The sequence below is a fragment of the Brachyistius frenatus genome, unplaced genomic scaffold (assembly GCF_029030835.1).
Source record: "Brachyistius frenatus isolate BFR_SWC_R1_liver_20210118 unplaced genomic scaffold, ASM2903083v1 Contig_6, whole genome shotgun sequence".
Taxonomy (NCBI): domain Eukaryota; kingdom Metazoa; phylum Chordata; class Actinopteri; family Embiotocidae; genus Brachyistius; species Brachyistius frenatus.
This window is the reverse complement of record NW_027210605.1, coordinates 2,440,404-2,456,073: the sequence shown is the minus strand read 5'-3', so window position 1 is coordinate 2,456,073 and position 15,670 is coordinate 2,440,404. Positions and strand designations below refer to the sequence as shown.

The 15,670-nt window shown below is 39.7% G+C and overlaps 2 protein-coding genes across 2 annotated transcripts; both read right to left on the bottom strand.

Annotated features, from left to right (window-relative positions):
- Positions 1 to 378: 378 nt before the first annotated feature.
- On the bottom strand, positions 379 to 11,075 carry slc17a9b (solute carrier family 17 member 9b). The gene is made up of 13 exons (XM_069724689.1): positions 10,399 to 11,075; positions 9,644 to 9,841; positions 9,008 to 9,147; positions 7,254 to 7,353; positions 6,844 to 6,974; positions 6,613 to 6,709; positions 5,851 to 5,947; positions 5,263 to 5,350; positions 5,121 to 5,155; positions 4,854 to 4,969; positions 3,547 to 3,602; positions 3,412 to 3,441; positions 379 to 3,037 (listed from the first exon to the last, which is right to left on the bottom strand). Exons 1-13 carry the CDS (start codon positions 10,530 to 10,532, stop codon positions 2,859 to 2,861), a joined length of 1,401 nt encoding a protein of 466 aa, XP_069580790.1. The 5' UTR covers positions 10,533 to 11,075; the 3' UTR covers positions 379 to 2,858.
- Positions 11,076 to 12,110: 1,035 nt separating this feature from the next.
- On the bottom strand, positions 12,111 to 15,373 carry LOC138636615 (glucose-induced degradation protein 8-B homolog). Its single transcript, XM_069724702.1, has 5 exons — positions 15,283 to 15,373; positions 14,813 to 14,942; positions 14,500 to 14,696; positions 14,178 to 14,375; positions 12,111 to 13,612 (listed from the first exon to the last, which is right to left on the bottom strand). The coding sequence occupies exons 2-5, from the start codon at positions 14,928 to 14,930 to the stop codon at positions 13,439 to 13,441; spliced, it is 687 nt and encodes a 228-aa protein (XP_069580803.1). The 5' UTR covers positions 14,931 to 14,942; positions 15,283 to 15,373; the 3' UTR covers positions 12,111 to 13,438.
- Positions 15,374 to 15,670: the final 297 nt, after the last annotated feature.

Below are 15,670 nucleotides of genomic sequence, written 5' to 3'. Positions count from 1 at the left end.
GGCCTGTAGCGAGCTGGTAGTGTGAACAGGACAGACCTGCACTGGAACCTGTTCAGCAGCTGATCCAGATACAGGACAATACAGTTAAATGGTTGACAGTTTTACAGTGGAAAAATCGTCTTGATTTTTGACGTACATGTAGTGTGTGGAAGAAATTGCTGTTTCACGAAGAAGTTGGAAATATTAGCTGCAAGTTGAAAGTCTTCTTAATGAGATCATTGTGCAGCCATACAGAAGGCCCCCATTCCACATGACAGGAAGTGTTTGTAAAGTATTTGGAGGCTCCATGTGCTCTCCTCATTACTGACACAGCGCTGCCTCTCTGTGGAAATACAGAGAAAGTACATGCAGATAGTACAGCACACTCAAACACCTCGCCAATGCTGACAAAATATATTTTTATTCAAAGTTAATAGCTTTTAAATACAACATATCTTAAAAGCATTAGAATACTGCATTTTCTTGCATTTTTGTATTTCTTTTTTTTATCATACATATGTTACAGGTTATCAAAAACTATTTATCAGAAGGCTTTTCAGGAACCTACAGCAAGATATGTTGAACAGAAGTCCATCTTATTTATCATGTAAATATCAAACATTTGTGGGATGTCAACATAATATTAGAGAAAAAAGGGACAAGCGATGAAGGCCGATGTAAATAATGGAAATCTGCAAAGGCAGTGCAAACATCTGAGGAATTTGTGGCCCTGGTTTGCAAAAACAAAAACGGCCCAAAAAATGTTGAAGGCTGTATATTGTGTACAGTGCTCTTGTTTAAATAGTTACACTTTGTGTATAATCACTATGAAATATTGTGTTGGTACGGAATAAAAGTGACATTTGGCGTTGATGTCAGATCTCAAAATAAATTACTCTATATAGCCACTCAATAGGTTTACGTGTCTTTCTAGCACGCATACAAATAATCTAAATATTTTTAACTTAAAAATTGTAACTACTCTGAAAGTATAGATCCAGTTACTCCCTCAGTCCCATATTTTTGTAACTACTGACAATGACAATGTGAGGAATGCAACAAGCATAGCAGAAATCAAATATGTTCTACAAAATGTTCAACCTAAAGATACATGTCCAAAATCTATAGAAAACATATTAGCCTATGTGCCTTTGTATGTACAAAACAATAACAAGTGACACAAAAGCAACAAAACTCCTACAGAGAAGGCAAATCTTAATCATGTACAATGATCAATGACTGACACTGTGATACCACAATGATCAGTTCTCCCGTTGCTGAAATCAGGCACAAAATAATAAATGCATAGATTTAAGTATCAAGTGAGCATCTAGACTTTACATTAAATCTCCCCGATGTAAAACAGAAAGTGTAAAACTGTGCTCTGAAACACCAAACCTAAATGCTACTATCAGTTCAACATTCATTTATGCTGCTACATACTCTGCAATGGTATCAACACACCAAGTAGTCTTCAGTTCCTCAACTGAACAACTGACATCATTTTTAATCTTCTCGCAACATTCATGTCAGTGTGTAACATGGAGACTATGGTGTTTAAAACTGCTCTAATGAGACAGAGAGGAGAGACAAGACTCCTGTGCACCATCCCAAATACTTACATCACTTCCTGTCTACTGCCTAGGGAACAAAAAGTATTAAGTGCGATAATAAGGGTAAATCCCTCATCATAAGAAGTTGCAGATTCTTCTTGTCTGCTTGTGCAGTTTTCACCAAGATGATAATAGTGACAAGTTTCTTTCCAATGGTATCATAAGTGACGACACTGAACTTACACAACAAAGTCTTTTTGGGTTTCTTTCACACTGCTGATCTGATTTTCTGTCATCATACCTGATATATATATATATATATATATATTTCTTTTTGTCATCTCACTTAACAAGCTTTTCTCTAAAAAAGCTTTTGAAGCTCATTAATCCACATAAATATAAACTCAAAACAATTAAGTGAGGTATTTCTATTACATGCATACATAGAAAGAAAATACAATTAATTTAAATAATTAATAACCTTTGGTCTTCCAACTCTAAACATATTCTTTAAGACAACAATCAGGGAAAATGGGAAAGTCAAAGCCTTGCCGCCGTAAAGCTTTCTGTGACCCCTCCTAAACGATAAGATGAGCTTGTAGCCATGGAGACAGGGACCACAGAAGGTAAATGGTACAGGACATTAGAGCGCCTGCCAGGTAATTAGTGGCTGGGTAATGAGGTGTCACTCAGACAGTTATCGCAACGATGGGTGAGAGAGGGCGTACTAATAAAAGACACCGGGTATGAGAGGCTGGACTCTCCCTGCGTCACCCGCACCGCCTCCCCCATCCCTACAGGGCAAGAACACACCACCTTGGTTTGTCACAGCTGTCAGGGCGCTCCAGCTACTGACACATCCATCACTCACAGCTCCTTCGACACAAACACACCCAAAACAGTGAGCTATGGCTGTCCGATTATAATCTCTGTGACTTTTCTAGTCCTAAATAACCAAGTCTGTAACAATTAACTTCCAGAGGTGTAATGTAGACTTTTTCTCCTGCCATCTTTACCATTCCACATTGTCCCTGAACTAAGAGAACATCCTCTAACACAGCTGTTCTTCCAGAATTCAAGGCTGCAGTTCGATTAGATTTTTCAGTAACTTTGTGCAGGGTCTGCTGTGTGCTCTTCAGTAACTGTTGCACTACTTCCTGAACCAGACAGAGAGCCAATCAAACTTTTCCAAGATGATGTCCGCTGGTTTTATCCATATACTTCTTGCTATGCTTTGGATAGTACTCCAATGTACATAATGTCCTCGATGCTGGTTTGCCAAGGTCATATCGCCGTTGGGAATAGCATTCTTGTTCCTATGATGATTTAGATGTGGATGTCGTGGTGGCGAACCTTTCTAGAGTCAATGTCGACCCGGCGGGCCTCCGCAAAGCCCAGGAAGGTGCAGAGGCCCAGCAGGTTGACTGTGGTGATGAGGGCAAACACAGACGCCCATGAGCCCGTCGCCTCGATGAGATACCCCGAGAAATACACCATTAGGACCCCTGCACAGGAACACCCAGCAACCATTAATTATCACAAAGCTAGAAACAACACACACAGTATCTTTCATGTGGTGGTACAGTTCAGTTTCTCCCAGATGTAAATAACTGCAGAGAAAATGTCACAGTCCTTTCTATGTCCCACACAGGACCAGTAACTGTCATCCTCTGTTCGCTGTATTATTCATCTGACACAAACTTCATTAAGCTCCCTTGATGAAATATGCATGGCACTTAGGAGCCAGCCTGACTGACAGGCGACGCACCGGCCCAAAGTTTGAATTTAGAGAAGTGAATCAATTATTTCATTTAATAGTGTTTGCAACTGCTGGTGAAAAATTCATAGCAGATATTTATTAATAGGGACAGAAACTCACCTGAGAAAGCGCCACAAGTATTCATAACACCTGTAAAAGAAAGACACAAAAGGTGGAACAATTATCACAGAATACAAATTTAATCTGTGGTGCAAAAAAAACAATTATCTGTGGAACATATTTTTTTAAACGTACCAAATAAAGCTCCAGCACAGGAAGGAGCGAGGTCTTGGACATTTACAGAGACACCACTGCAAAAGAAATACATGTTGTTAGCTATTTCATCTTGTAAAGTGCTCAAAATGACTCTTCCAGTTGTGTCAGAATGTCAGGCCAATAGTCAGCCTGATATTCTCTGCCATAAAAACAAAGAATAAATGTTCCTTCTTTAGGAAGTAAGCTTATAAAAAAAAAACCTGTGTGACTGTTGCTGCAGATGAACAGGACATAAAATAAACTTCTTATTCCGACCATACAAAAATAAGAAATTTTGAAGTAAGAGCAGTAAAAATTAGGGGACTTTAAAGAATAATTTTGTTTACACCATGTATAGCATGTGACCAATAAAGACTCTTTATATATAACCTACTGTTAATTATATTATATCGTCAAGTTTTATTATACAAACATTAAGCTGGAGACCAACTGCTATGTTTCAAAAATATTACGTTAATAATGTTTGCTGTATTTTAGGGATGTACCCTCATGTCATTTTTTTAAATCCATATTGAAGAAAAAATAAACTTATGTACAATAATTGACAAAACATAAAGAAAATATGATATTTATTGATAGAATTTAGGCAACATTTAAATTACACAATCTACAAGAAAAAAAAACACCAAACAAGATAAAAGCCAACAGATCATGAGGTCATACGAGGTCAGGAGACCACACCTCATTGGTTAAGCTTCCTGATACTTGTGCTCATGTTTCCTCATTGTTTGGTTCTGTCTTGGTAGCGCTTCACCCACAACTGTATACCTGCCCTCCCCTCTATGAAACTGAGCATTCATTTTGGCATAAATTGAAGGGCGTACATTGTCCATTTAAAAAGTATATCTTGTGATATTGTACACTCCTATTATCTTACTCTCCACAAATCCTTCAAAAATCCCCAAACCAGTAATGAACTAATCATGAAATTATTAGTAGTAGTCAAAACAAAATAAAATGCTTTGACTCACAGGCTCAGTGGATCCAAGTACAGCTAAACAAACTACATGTCTAATATAAGGTGAGACCTAGCATGTCTTCCCCGATTAAGCTCAGGCCCAACAGCATAATTTGGGACTTTATTTTTTTAAAACAGACTTGTTCACAGGAAGAGGTAGTAAAATATCTAATACTAGGTCATATTTTCAAATGGTTTCACCATAATGGCACATGCAAAACATAAAACTGACAAACCGACCCTTGGGAAACACCACATTTAAATCTAAAATGGTGTTGGGTTCGGGGCCAGAGATACAGTGTGAAAAAATGTGGGTGCCAGCGAGTACCTGTGACTGAAGGTGGTGAGGCCCATGGTGGCAGACACAAATGCTACAGCCCAGGGGAAGGTGGGGTTGCCACATAGAAGAAGAGTAAACACACTGGACACACCCATGGAGAAAAACTAACAGAGGGATGAGTGCACACAAAAAGACATAAATCTAAATTATACATAATTCATTATGTATATAGAGGTTTAAAGAGTGCATTCATACAAAACCCAGTGACACTAAACATGTTACACACAATAACATTGCAATTGACAAATATTGTACCTGCATTAACTTCCTCACAGAGGCCGTGTCGAAGCCTGGGGAATATCAAGATAGAAATCAGGACAGTCTGTTATAGAGCTGTTTTGTCAATAATAACCTTCATTTAAAAATGATTTTAATATGTGTTCTATAGGTCCCCCACCTTGACTGATGAGGTGGTCTGAGAGGCAGCCGCTGAAGAGGGATGAGGGTATGGCCACCAACCAAGGAATGACATTGAACACCCAGCCCTGGAGGGACAACATATTCATCAGTGAGCTTGACCACAAACAGCAGGGATCAGTGAGTGTCAGGTAAGTTCCTGTCGTGTGTTAGGAGGTGCAAATCCAGTTGTTTTTTTTAGAGATCTGTCTATAGATTGCAACATTTATGGTTCACCCAACGATGTATCGTTGATGACAACTTTCCATCTAGTGCCACCAACAGGTCAATGTTTTTTCTGATCTGGTAGAATATTTTACATCTACCGCAACATTTTTCTATGGACGTTCACAGTTTCAAGAGGATGTATCATAACGGCTTCAGTAACCATCTGACAAACCTGCAAAATTTGCATTCACTTATACTTTGTGCTAGTAAGTGACTGTGAGCATTTTAACAGGCTAAAGTAAGGAGAAAGACGCTATACCTGCTTAACATGAGAATACTGTTACCATGCTGGTGCTAGCATTTAGCTTAACTACAGTCTCACAGAGCTTCCGGGAGAAGGATGAGAAGGTAGTATGGTTACCTTGGCATCAGGGAAAGTGTCTTTAAAGAACGTTGGCAGCCACGACAAAAGAGTGAAGAAAGTGCTCGCTGTGCAGAGGTGCGTCACGATCACAGCACTGGTCAGGAAATGAGGAGAGACAAGCGTTCACAGTAAGTACATTACAGCTACATTCACTCTACATATCATAAACCAAAGGCTCCACAGTTGACAAACACAGAGTCCCATTTGTTTGAACTTGTACGTGTGCTTCTTGTTTGACATCTATTTGTTTCCTTTATAAATCACACTTCTACTGATACAAGTAGCATTAGGTTAAAATCATACAACAGTGTATTAATAATTAAGACTATAACCATCAAGCTACCAACTAATCTGTTACTCTCAAGGTGGATCAGATATGTCAAATAGGAACACAGAAGCTCCCACTGTCACAGAAAATGGAGCAAGTCAGTTGCATTACAGTATATAAATATCTTGGCTATAAGGACAGAGTGGAAGGACGTGGGAAAAGTCAGTACCAGAGGCCTTAGACAGACAGAGATTTCATACTTGAAAATCTGATATTGATCCTGTTTTTATGCATTTCTACATTCTTTCTTCTAAATTATTCTCCTGAATTTTCTAAATTTCCAAAGCTGAAATCAAAGGCAAAATTACAGCTGCGCATTCATCTGAATACAAAAACAATGCACAAAGCACAAAATGCACACATATATACACTGAGACTTGCACATGTACTCACACCCACACATAATCACAGTTACTTTATCATTATCTCACCAGACTGCAGGCTGTTTGAGGAGCCGCAACCAATGTCTCTTGGAAAGTTTGGACTGGGCCCCACCACTGCCCAAGGACTCAAGGGTGATTATAGGCCCTGCGGACACACAGGAATACAGGCACATGGTCATACAAGAGGACACTGACTCCAATTATACAAACAACCAGATAACAGAGAGGAGTGTGCAATGACAGCATGGATACTGTTGACATAGCTGAAGCTCCCCTTGCCTTCTCCTTTGAGTAGATATTTCCACATGCAGTAGGCCCACAGCACTGAGAGGAGACCAGAGACGTAGAACACACTCTCCCAGTCATACAGGTCCAACATGAGGGAGCCAGCCCCTCCAATCACCAGAGTTCTGATTTTAAAAAAAGGTCACAACATGTCACGGCAAGTCACACAAACAGGTGTTTCAACATACCTTCATCAAACAGATTACACACACACAGACATGCCATGAGCTAAACAGATGTCAGGATGTTATCATGAAACTAAAATCTTTCTTTTTAAACTTTAGCAGGTATTAAGAGTCATTATGGGCTCACAATAGACACAGCTCTCAAATAATAATAATAATAATAATAATTTTAAAAAAAAATCCTCTTTCTCCATTTATTGCATCTAACATGGAACTCACCCCAGGTAGGAGCCACTACCCACGGTGCTCATGAGGAAACCTCTTTCACTTTCCACCACCTTCTGTGAGCACAGACTCGCCAGCGAAGGGTAATGAACTCCTACGATCAAGGCAGAAAACACACCCAAGAAGAATTTATGGGGCAATAGAAGTAGATTTCATGACTTCATTGCACAAACCAAACGTAACGTCTGGAAAGAAATGGAAGTTGTTTTTTTTGCATTTTGAGCAACACATCCATTACTAGGGCAGGTGCTGAATTATTTAAAATCCAAAAATGTCAGGCTGCATCTGTGTTTTATAACAAGAGCTTGCTGCCAAACAGATATAAAGACACTCCTTTTAAATCACCAGGCCTATGTGCTATTCGTGCTCTTAATCGAAATACACAAATGATAGAGTAACAATGGCTGTCACACACTAATGTGTTGTAATTCATACCGGCCACCAACAGAGGTCTGTAAGTGTCATGTGATTATTGTATTACTGTAATGTGAAAAATATTGATTCTCTCTTTCAATAAAATACCCTACAACTGTACTTTTACCAAAACAGGAACAGCATTGGGCAATAGATTAAAGTTACAAAGATCTGGAATTTCCTGATTTAAGCATTAAAAGATTTGCTGATATAACAATGTTTTTAATTTAGCTTTTTTGGCCTTCCAATCGATACCTTTAAATCAGATATGTGCACGTCTTAAAAGGCTTTTAGTAAAACTGGTTTTTATCAGAGAAAGCTGCTAGAAGTGACAAACAACAGACATTAAATCATTTAAGAAAAGACAAACTAAAAGCTACAGTAACTGACTAGGACTTAAACATTTGTCTGCATGGCTTTATGTGGTTTCATTCCTTGACTCCCTTGACTTACAAATAAATCCGGCAGTTACTAGGCAGCAGAAACTAAGACTCATAGAAGTAATGAAACACTGATGCAGCGTTTGGACTATCCACTTGTCCTCAATATATTTCACGCGACACAGTTGACACGTGGACACTACAAGTGGATTTTTGTTCACTATTTAGTACACTATGTAGGTGGTCAAGTGGGCAATCTGAACACAACTTCAGTTTCATTACTTCTAAGGGTCTTAGTTTCTGCTGCCTAGTAACTGCCAGCTTTAATTGTAAAAATTACACTTCTCAGTAAATAAACAGTCTTATACCTTAACGTATCTCAGATCTACTTGCTCCATGAAACCCTTTCTAAGCTTTACACTTTGGTGTCCTTGCAGTCTTTTGAACAAGTTGAATGATGATGTCCTTTCAGACTTTGAAGTGTGGCTCTGTCTTTTTTTACGGTTAGGATCTGTAGTCATTTTCCCACCACGTGGTGCTGCTCAACTCGACGCAACTCTTCTCGTCTTATTTAGTTTTACATCGGGCAAAAGTTGTGAATAGGACCTGGTACCTGGTACTTTTTTTGGTATCACCTCTGTCTACGTTCCAAGCGAACTGAGCCGATACTTAAAGGTGACACAAGCACACCGAAGACCTCTGATTGGTCGAAGAGAATTGTCTGTAGAATCCTACTGCATCACTGTGTCATGTGTTGAGATGACGATGACGTCAAAGTAGTCTCAGGCAGCGTCACTATACGCTGAATTAATACCATCAGCAGTGAACACCCAGATAAGTACCTGGTATCAAAGGCAAGTCGGGTTGAGCCGTGTCATGCGGTAGAAAAGAAGCATTCCACATCACTGATTTCATATAAAGTGATGATTCATCCAGGCACACCAGCCATCTTACCTTGCAACAGGCCCATAAGGAAGCGGGCCAGCGTCATGGAGAGGATGGGCTGGGAGCAGAAGTGGGCAAGGATGGGGGTAAAGGCCGTCATTGACCCCCAGGCTGCAGCAGACAGCAAGAGAACCTTTTCTCCTCCCACCCTGTGGACACACAACACAGTTTGTATTAACTTTAACCTTTGAATATGCAGAGAAATGCTCACATCACCTAAAATGAAAGGTGGTTAATTTTTCATTTCCTGAATAACCTGTCACACTAATTCTGCCAGAAATATCATCTTAGAGAATCTGTTAAACATTTGGTGGAGTTTTAGGAACTGAGATCTACTAACAAACAAAGCATTTGAAGGAATAATTTTAGCATTGGAGCGACAATTCTAGAGTGAATAAAACTCATTGTCTTTAATAGATAAGCTGCTCATGTGTTGACTGAGAGCCTACAGTTAACGACATGATAAAACAGAGACAACACAGCCCATTGTTCACTACATTATCTCTCCAGACTGAGCAAACACAACTGGGCTGTTTGCGTCACTGCCAGTAATGGTCCTAAGTAAAATGACACTTGTTATTAATGCTGGAAATCCAGGTGAACACAAGAAAACCCTCTCTGCATCTCTGTCCACACGTTTCTCACCGGTCACTGACGTAGCCTCCGAACACCTGGGTGAAGCAGTAGCCCCAGAAGAAGCTGCCCAGCACCATGCCAGACTCCCTCTTGCTCCAGCTGAACTGCTCTGCCATGCTGACAGCACAGATGGGCATCGCCACACGGGCACAGTAGAGGAGGCACGTCCCCAGCAGCAGCACCACCGTCCATACCCTCGCCACTGGCCTGAATGAATTGAATGGGAGACAAACTTTGGACTTAAAACCAGCTGAAATTGAATGAAACGTGGAGGAGGTAACTGCAGCCTTTCTTCAACGAGGGGTTCAAATGGTTTCACTGGGGATCGATTCAAACATGAGCCCGTTATGGTTTGAACAAATCTTTAGGAAATAAGTGTCACAACCCCCAACAGAGAGAAAATGAGTGGATAACATAATAATTTAAAGGTATTTTATGATAGTTTTACCAGAAAGACACCAGACAAGACACTTCCTTCTTTGAAATCATTTGGCCCATATGGGGCACTGCAACTACATCTTAAAAGTATTCAACTATGACAGGCCACAGTTGATACGTGTCATTACACAACCAGACACAGCACATGGCTCTCATGCGTGACCTTAATATATATATATAGTACATATACATATAGTAGGAACCCCTCAAAAGTAGTAGTACTGATTAAGGTTAAAAACACTTCCCATGAGCAAATGTGTAAACCTGTCGAGTTATAATGACAAACAGTAAAACAGTCACCACTGTGTTGGTTTGAAAATTGTTACCTTGGCCAGTAAGTGTTGTGTTCAGGCCACTTCTTGTGACACCCAGGCACCCCGATCTTCTCAGACGGATGGTTTTCCTTGTGACTGGCCAAATCTGGATTATAGTTCTTGCCATATTTTTGAATAACTGCCATTCAACGCGAGGTGACGGACGGCAGCCTCTTCTCAACCGCTCCGACTATTTACTTACAATCTCTTTCCGGGTCGTTCAGTCAGAGAAGTAAAACGTTTAGGGGAAAAAAACAACCTAATCTTTTAATGAGATATTTGCGCAATCACATCGTAGGTTTACGGTCTTTAAGTTCCATAAGAGTGGACTGACAGGAGGATCGCAGGCGATGATCACGGTGAAAGAGCCAAAGGACGGAGTCTGTTTTCCCTGATGCCCGAGGAGGAGTAATCCACGTGTCAGTTTTTCTCCCCAGCCTCCTCCTCCTCCAGCCAGCCACGCAGTTCTTCTTCTGGTCGGTAGGGTGGATCAGGAAGTGATTTAGCCCGGCTTCAATTGCACCGTCAGCCGCTTCATCCATTACAATATCACCCAAAACGCCAGAGAGATGCATCTGACTCTGCCGGGCCCAAACCAGTCATGACAGTGCAAAATGAGTCGATGGGAGCATCGTGAGAGTACCAGGATGTACCGGGATGGTCCCGGTGCTGAGGAGCTGATGTGGTTGTCAGCCTGTGGGGCAGAGATCTGCGCAGTGTCTGCTGACACAGTCCGTCTGCCCCTCTTATGATACTCTACAGATGGTGCTGAAGTTAAAGCACCACCACCATTTAAAATATACCAATGCAAATGTCGCCAAAATAAACTTTTTCAAATTAAAGTAAAAGCATAAATCAAGAGTACACTTACGCAAACACTTAACTTTATACTCTACTACAATTCAGAGTGAAATATTCCTCCAGATTCATTTTGTATATGAATTTTTAACAGACTAGGAGTTCCTCTACAAAACAAATAAATTTGTAAAATATGAAGCACCACAGCATCATATAAATCACTTGAAATAGCTTAATCTCCACAAACCACAACAGTAAAATGGTACGTATACATTATCGCATCAGTAATAATACTCCAAAAAATATATGGCATTTTTACAGGAATTTATCCACAGGAGAGTATTTTCATTTTGAGCATTGTGTGCGATTCTGTGCTAGGTTATGTTTACAATAATACAACATATATGTATGCCATATCATATTAATTATATATAGGTTGTATTATCAACTATTAATCCTAAGGGGTAGACAAAAGGTTGTATTTGTGAATGAAGGTGTAGACAAAAGGGCTGTGTTTGGGAATGAGAGTGAAAGTACTGTGCCAAACCAAAAGGTCACAGGAGGGGGTCGGTAACCTGTGGGGTCACATACTGTTGTTCTTTGAGGCATAAACAGGAACAGACGGCTGTCTGGACGACAGGGTGTGAAGGAAGACAACCACCACCTCGACCAACCAACAAAGTCATCAATACACTTGACTTTTTGGTGTCTGTACTATAAGAAGACTGGGTGAGGGAAAGTCAGGAGCTCAGACTTCGTGAACTGACACATACTCTGTTGAGGTCAGGGAAACATAGTCTGGACCCAGAGCTCTGTAAACTGATTATTCTGTTGCTGTTAAATAAATATTTTGAAGCCTGACATCTTCTCCTATTGCCTCATTAAAGAACACGCAGGACTGGGGGCTGACACATATTGGCTTTGTACTAGCAGGAGCCCCCAAGTCCAACAATTGCTACTTTCTCTAAAGTAAATTTTGTTTAACACTTTCTCCACTGCTGGTCATTTAGCATACAGTCTCTTTCAAACTATTGGCGTTTTAGAATTGATGAAGGTCATTTTTAGCTGCTTGGGTAATTGGATAGCTTCATCTATGTCAACCATCATATAATTGGATCAATAATTTGTTGTGTAAAATCTGCAAAGTAACTTGGCAGCTGTCACATGGTGGTTGTGCAGTTAAAAGTGTAGTAGTTCTCTCAAATATAGCAAAGTGTAAAAAAGCAAAACATGCCAACCTCACAGCGGTGAGTAAATGTGCCTTGTTACTTTTAACCTCGGCTGGTAAACCACTTTGAAATTTCTGGAATGAAGACACCACATCCCGTAAGACTTTCCCGGTTTAAAAATTCACTTTTATTTCGAAATAATATAACAGCAAAATAAAAAGAAACAAAAAAAGCACATCATATTTTGCAAAAGAGCTACTTGTTTCCTAAATGTAAATAATCAATCTGTAAAAGTGTCTCCATGTCAGTGGACATGGAGTTACCCATTCACATCTTTAAACATCGTGTGCGATATTTTAAAACACTATAAAACTGAGGCTGCCTGTAAACCCGGACAGACACAGAATGCTGCAAAGGTTATAGCATTCCAGTAATCTTACCTTTCCCCCCTTTGTTACCATTATGTATAGTTTAAAAGTTTATCTTTTCTTTGTCAGCATGTTTTTTGTAACGTCTCAAGCAATAACGCAGAAAGAAATTAATGTTGAAATTAACTTTCGGAGTCACAGTCGCTTGAAGCATCCCAATCTAGTTTTGGCTGCTGCCGTCACACTAAAGTAGCTAAACTAGCTGAGAGAATATTAGTCTAAATGTGAATTTGTTAAGGAACAACTATATGTTTATTTGAGGCAGTGCACTCTGAGCCAACCATTGTCCCTGAACATCAAACTTTGCCCCTTCGAAGTGGTCATACACAGAAAGTGAAAGCCTAATTTAGGCTTTATTCACACCCTCCTGAGCCAACAACTTTCCCTGCCAACAGACAGAAAAACTAGTGTAACTGAAATATGCTAATTTAACATAAAAAAAATGTAAATTGTGGTCTGCATGTTATTTTAGTGTCAGAAGTCATTTTAAAATGCTTTCCATCCAGCACATTCTCAGTTATTAAAGTATCAAAAAGCAACCCTTACAAAAAGAAAAGGTTGTACTTTATGAGTCAGTTTGTTGGGGTATAAATAGACAAAGTAAATGTGTCCGTTTTGTAATGATGTGGTACTTTTTTTTGTTTTTACTCTGGGTCCTTATTTCGGGTCTTCGATGGTTCCCTTGCTGAGGTCAGTCATTTTGGGATACTTCACTTTCTTTTGGTCGAGTTCATTTTGAGCCCACAGCAGTAGCTTCAGGAGCTTGGCCAGCTTGGGTGTCGACTCTCTGTTTTCATAGTCTAGCACACACTGATTCACTTCACTCCACACCTGAAAGATAAAACCACATACAGGTTAATGCTTTGTACAAAAGTCACATACTGTATTTTTTTTTTCTTCATACTATAACAAGCTCCTTTCAGAGAGTCAGAGGAATTTATGCTACTTTTTCACACCCTGAGTAGACAAGGTTGTCTACTCAGTGACCATATAATCAATAATAAAGAACAAATGAGGTCATTCAGATTAATTTAATTTGAAAGTTTTTCAAATCAATTTCAATAAAACTGCAGCAGTAACCGTGAAGAGTGTCCTCATGCTGCAGAATTATTATTATTATTATTATTTTAAAGCTTTGTGTGTAAATCGTGAAAACCAGGTAGCAAGCACTTTATCATTATTTACTTCATCATAACCTTTATTTATTCAGATTTTCTCAAAAGAATCAAGATCTCTTTTGTAGGAAAGGCCTGATAACAGCAGAACAAACATAAACATAACGTATAAAGAGCATCATTTTAAACATAACTATTCCATGTGAGAAGGAAATATAATTCCAGTGAAAGGGGTCAAGTGCAAGACATCTTTCAACTTCACTAATATGCTTTGACTCTACCTTTTGCCTCTGCATCATATTGAGCAGATCTCCAAAAGGTGACTCCTCTGGGTTGTCAAACGCCAGCAGGGCCAGCGTCCTCTCCATCTCAGTCAGACATTCTCGGCTCTCCTCCCCCTGCTCTGCTAACTGAGACTGGGCAAATTCAAGGGCAGCTTCGGTCTCCCTCAAACGAATCAGCTCAATAAGATGCTGCTGCTGCAATTAACAAAAAGCCACCGGGGCAATCAGGGGCGAATATAACAGAAGTAGCATTGCATGTAGTACAAACAGTATTTCAGAAAGTAAGAAGCTGAGATGTCAGCACTGTGTTTTATTTTACCTGTAAATGAAAGTAGAGGTATCGGTTTGTATCCAGCAGTTCAGGGTGCAGACTGTTGATTAGCGCAATAGCATCTTGGATCTGTCCCTTCAATATCATTTCTCTGATCTTAATTCTTTCATCAAGGGAATCCAAGTCCACGCTCGGCTCTATTCCAGACTCCATCCTAAACTTCTCTGCTGCCTCCTTGAAACCCTCTGTTGAACAGAAAACGTGGTGAAATCCTGCACAATCAACAATCACACCGGATCCTTACGGACATCTGAAAACAAACGTTAAGCAACGAAAAAAAAAAAAAAAAAAGGTACTCCACCTGTCACCAAGTAGTTCATGATGAGCCTGTTCATGTCCGCTCTTTGAATGTGGACATTGTTGAGTTTATCCATCCACTCTTCCCTTGTTATGTCCTCCGGCTTCTCTGCATAACTCATTATGTTGATAATCTGGAGGAGTACAGGAGAGTTTATTGTGAGTTAACAACATCCCATTTCAGTTACAATCGTGTACGGTTAAAGAGTTTGGGTAATTAGCCGTTAGCTCTTCAGTTAGACAGCAACTTTGCACCGGAAATTCTGAAAAACAATCGTCCGGGCCTTCGATGAAAAACACAACATTGCAGCCTGACTTTCGTCAGCTGGAATAAAAACAAAAGACAACTTCCGCCTTCAGATGCATTCAGTTCGGATACGATCATCCGGAACAAGTCCTATGCTATTTTATCGTCTTCTATCAATATGCAGTATATATCCGACGGCAATGTAATACCAATTTTATTCATAATACCTGAAGATTTTGTCGCTACTTTCCAGCAGTAGCTAGCAAGCTAACGGAACGTCTTCTTCTTCTTCTTCTTCTTCTTTCCTCTCATCCATTTCCGGTCCGATAAACTACCAGCTGCATACAAACTGCTGCCCCCTGGAGGAAGGTGATAGCGTAGCATGACGGACGTCGAACCTTCGAACAGTAAAACGTGTCTGCAGTTGCGGTCCACGTGTTTAAAACGTACATATGGGTCTATACTTATGTTTTTTTTTTTTTTTTTTATCAAACTTGAAACGTTTAAAAAAAAAAAAAAAAAGTGAAGCAATATTCTAATATTCATTGTTAAGCTGAAAAATGTAAAAGTTTTACTCTTTTTCTGTGTTTTCACTTCTTTGGAAAATCTGACAAA

Bases quoted from the DNA above. Each gene is read 5' to 3' on its own strand.
- slc17a9b (XM_069724689.1), bottom strand. From the start codon at position 10,532: ATGGCAGTTATTCAAAAATATGGCAAGAACTATAATCCAGATTTGGCC. The intron at 9,842-10,398 runs GTAACAATTTTC...CAATTCATTCAG, and splicing joins CACAACACTTACTGGCCAAG to GCCAGTGGCGAGGGTATGGA. The intron at 7,354-9,007 runs GTAAGATGGCTG...CCTTGATCGTAG, and splicing joins CCTTATGGGCCTGTTGCAAG to GAGTTCATTACCCTTCGCTG.
- LOC138636615 (XM_069724702.1), bottom strand. From the start codon at position 14,930: ATGAGTTATGCAGAGAAGCCGGAGGACATAACAAGGGAAGAGTGGATG. The intron at 14,697-14,812 runs GTGGAGTACCTT...TCTGTTCAACAG, and splicing joins CATGAACTACTTGGTGACAG to AGGGTTTCAAGGAGGCAGCA. The intron at 13,613-14,177 runs GTAGAGTCAAAG...TTTATCTTTCAG, and splicing joins ATATGATGCAGAGGCAAAAG to GTGTGGAGTGAAGTGAATCA.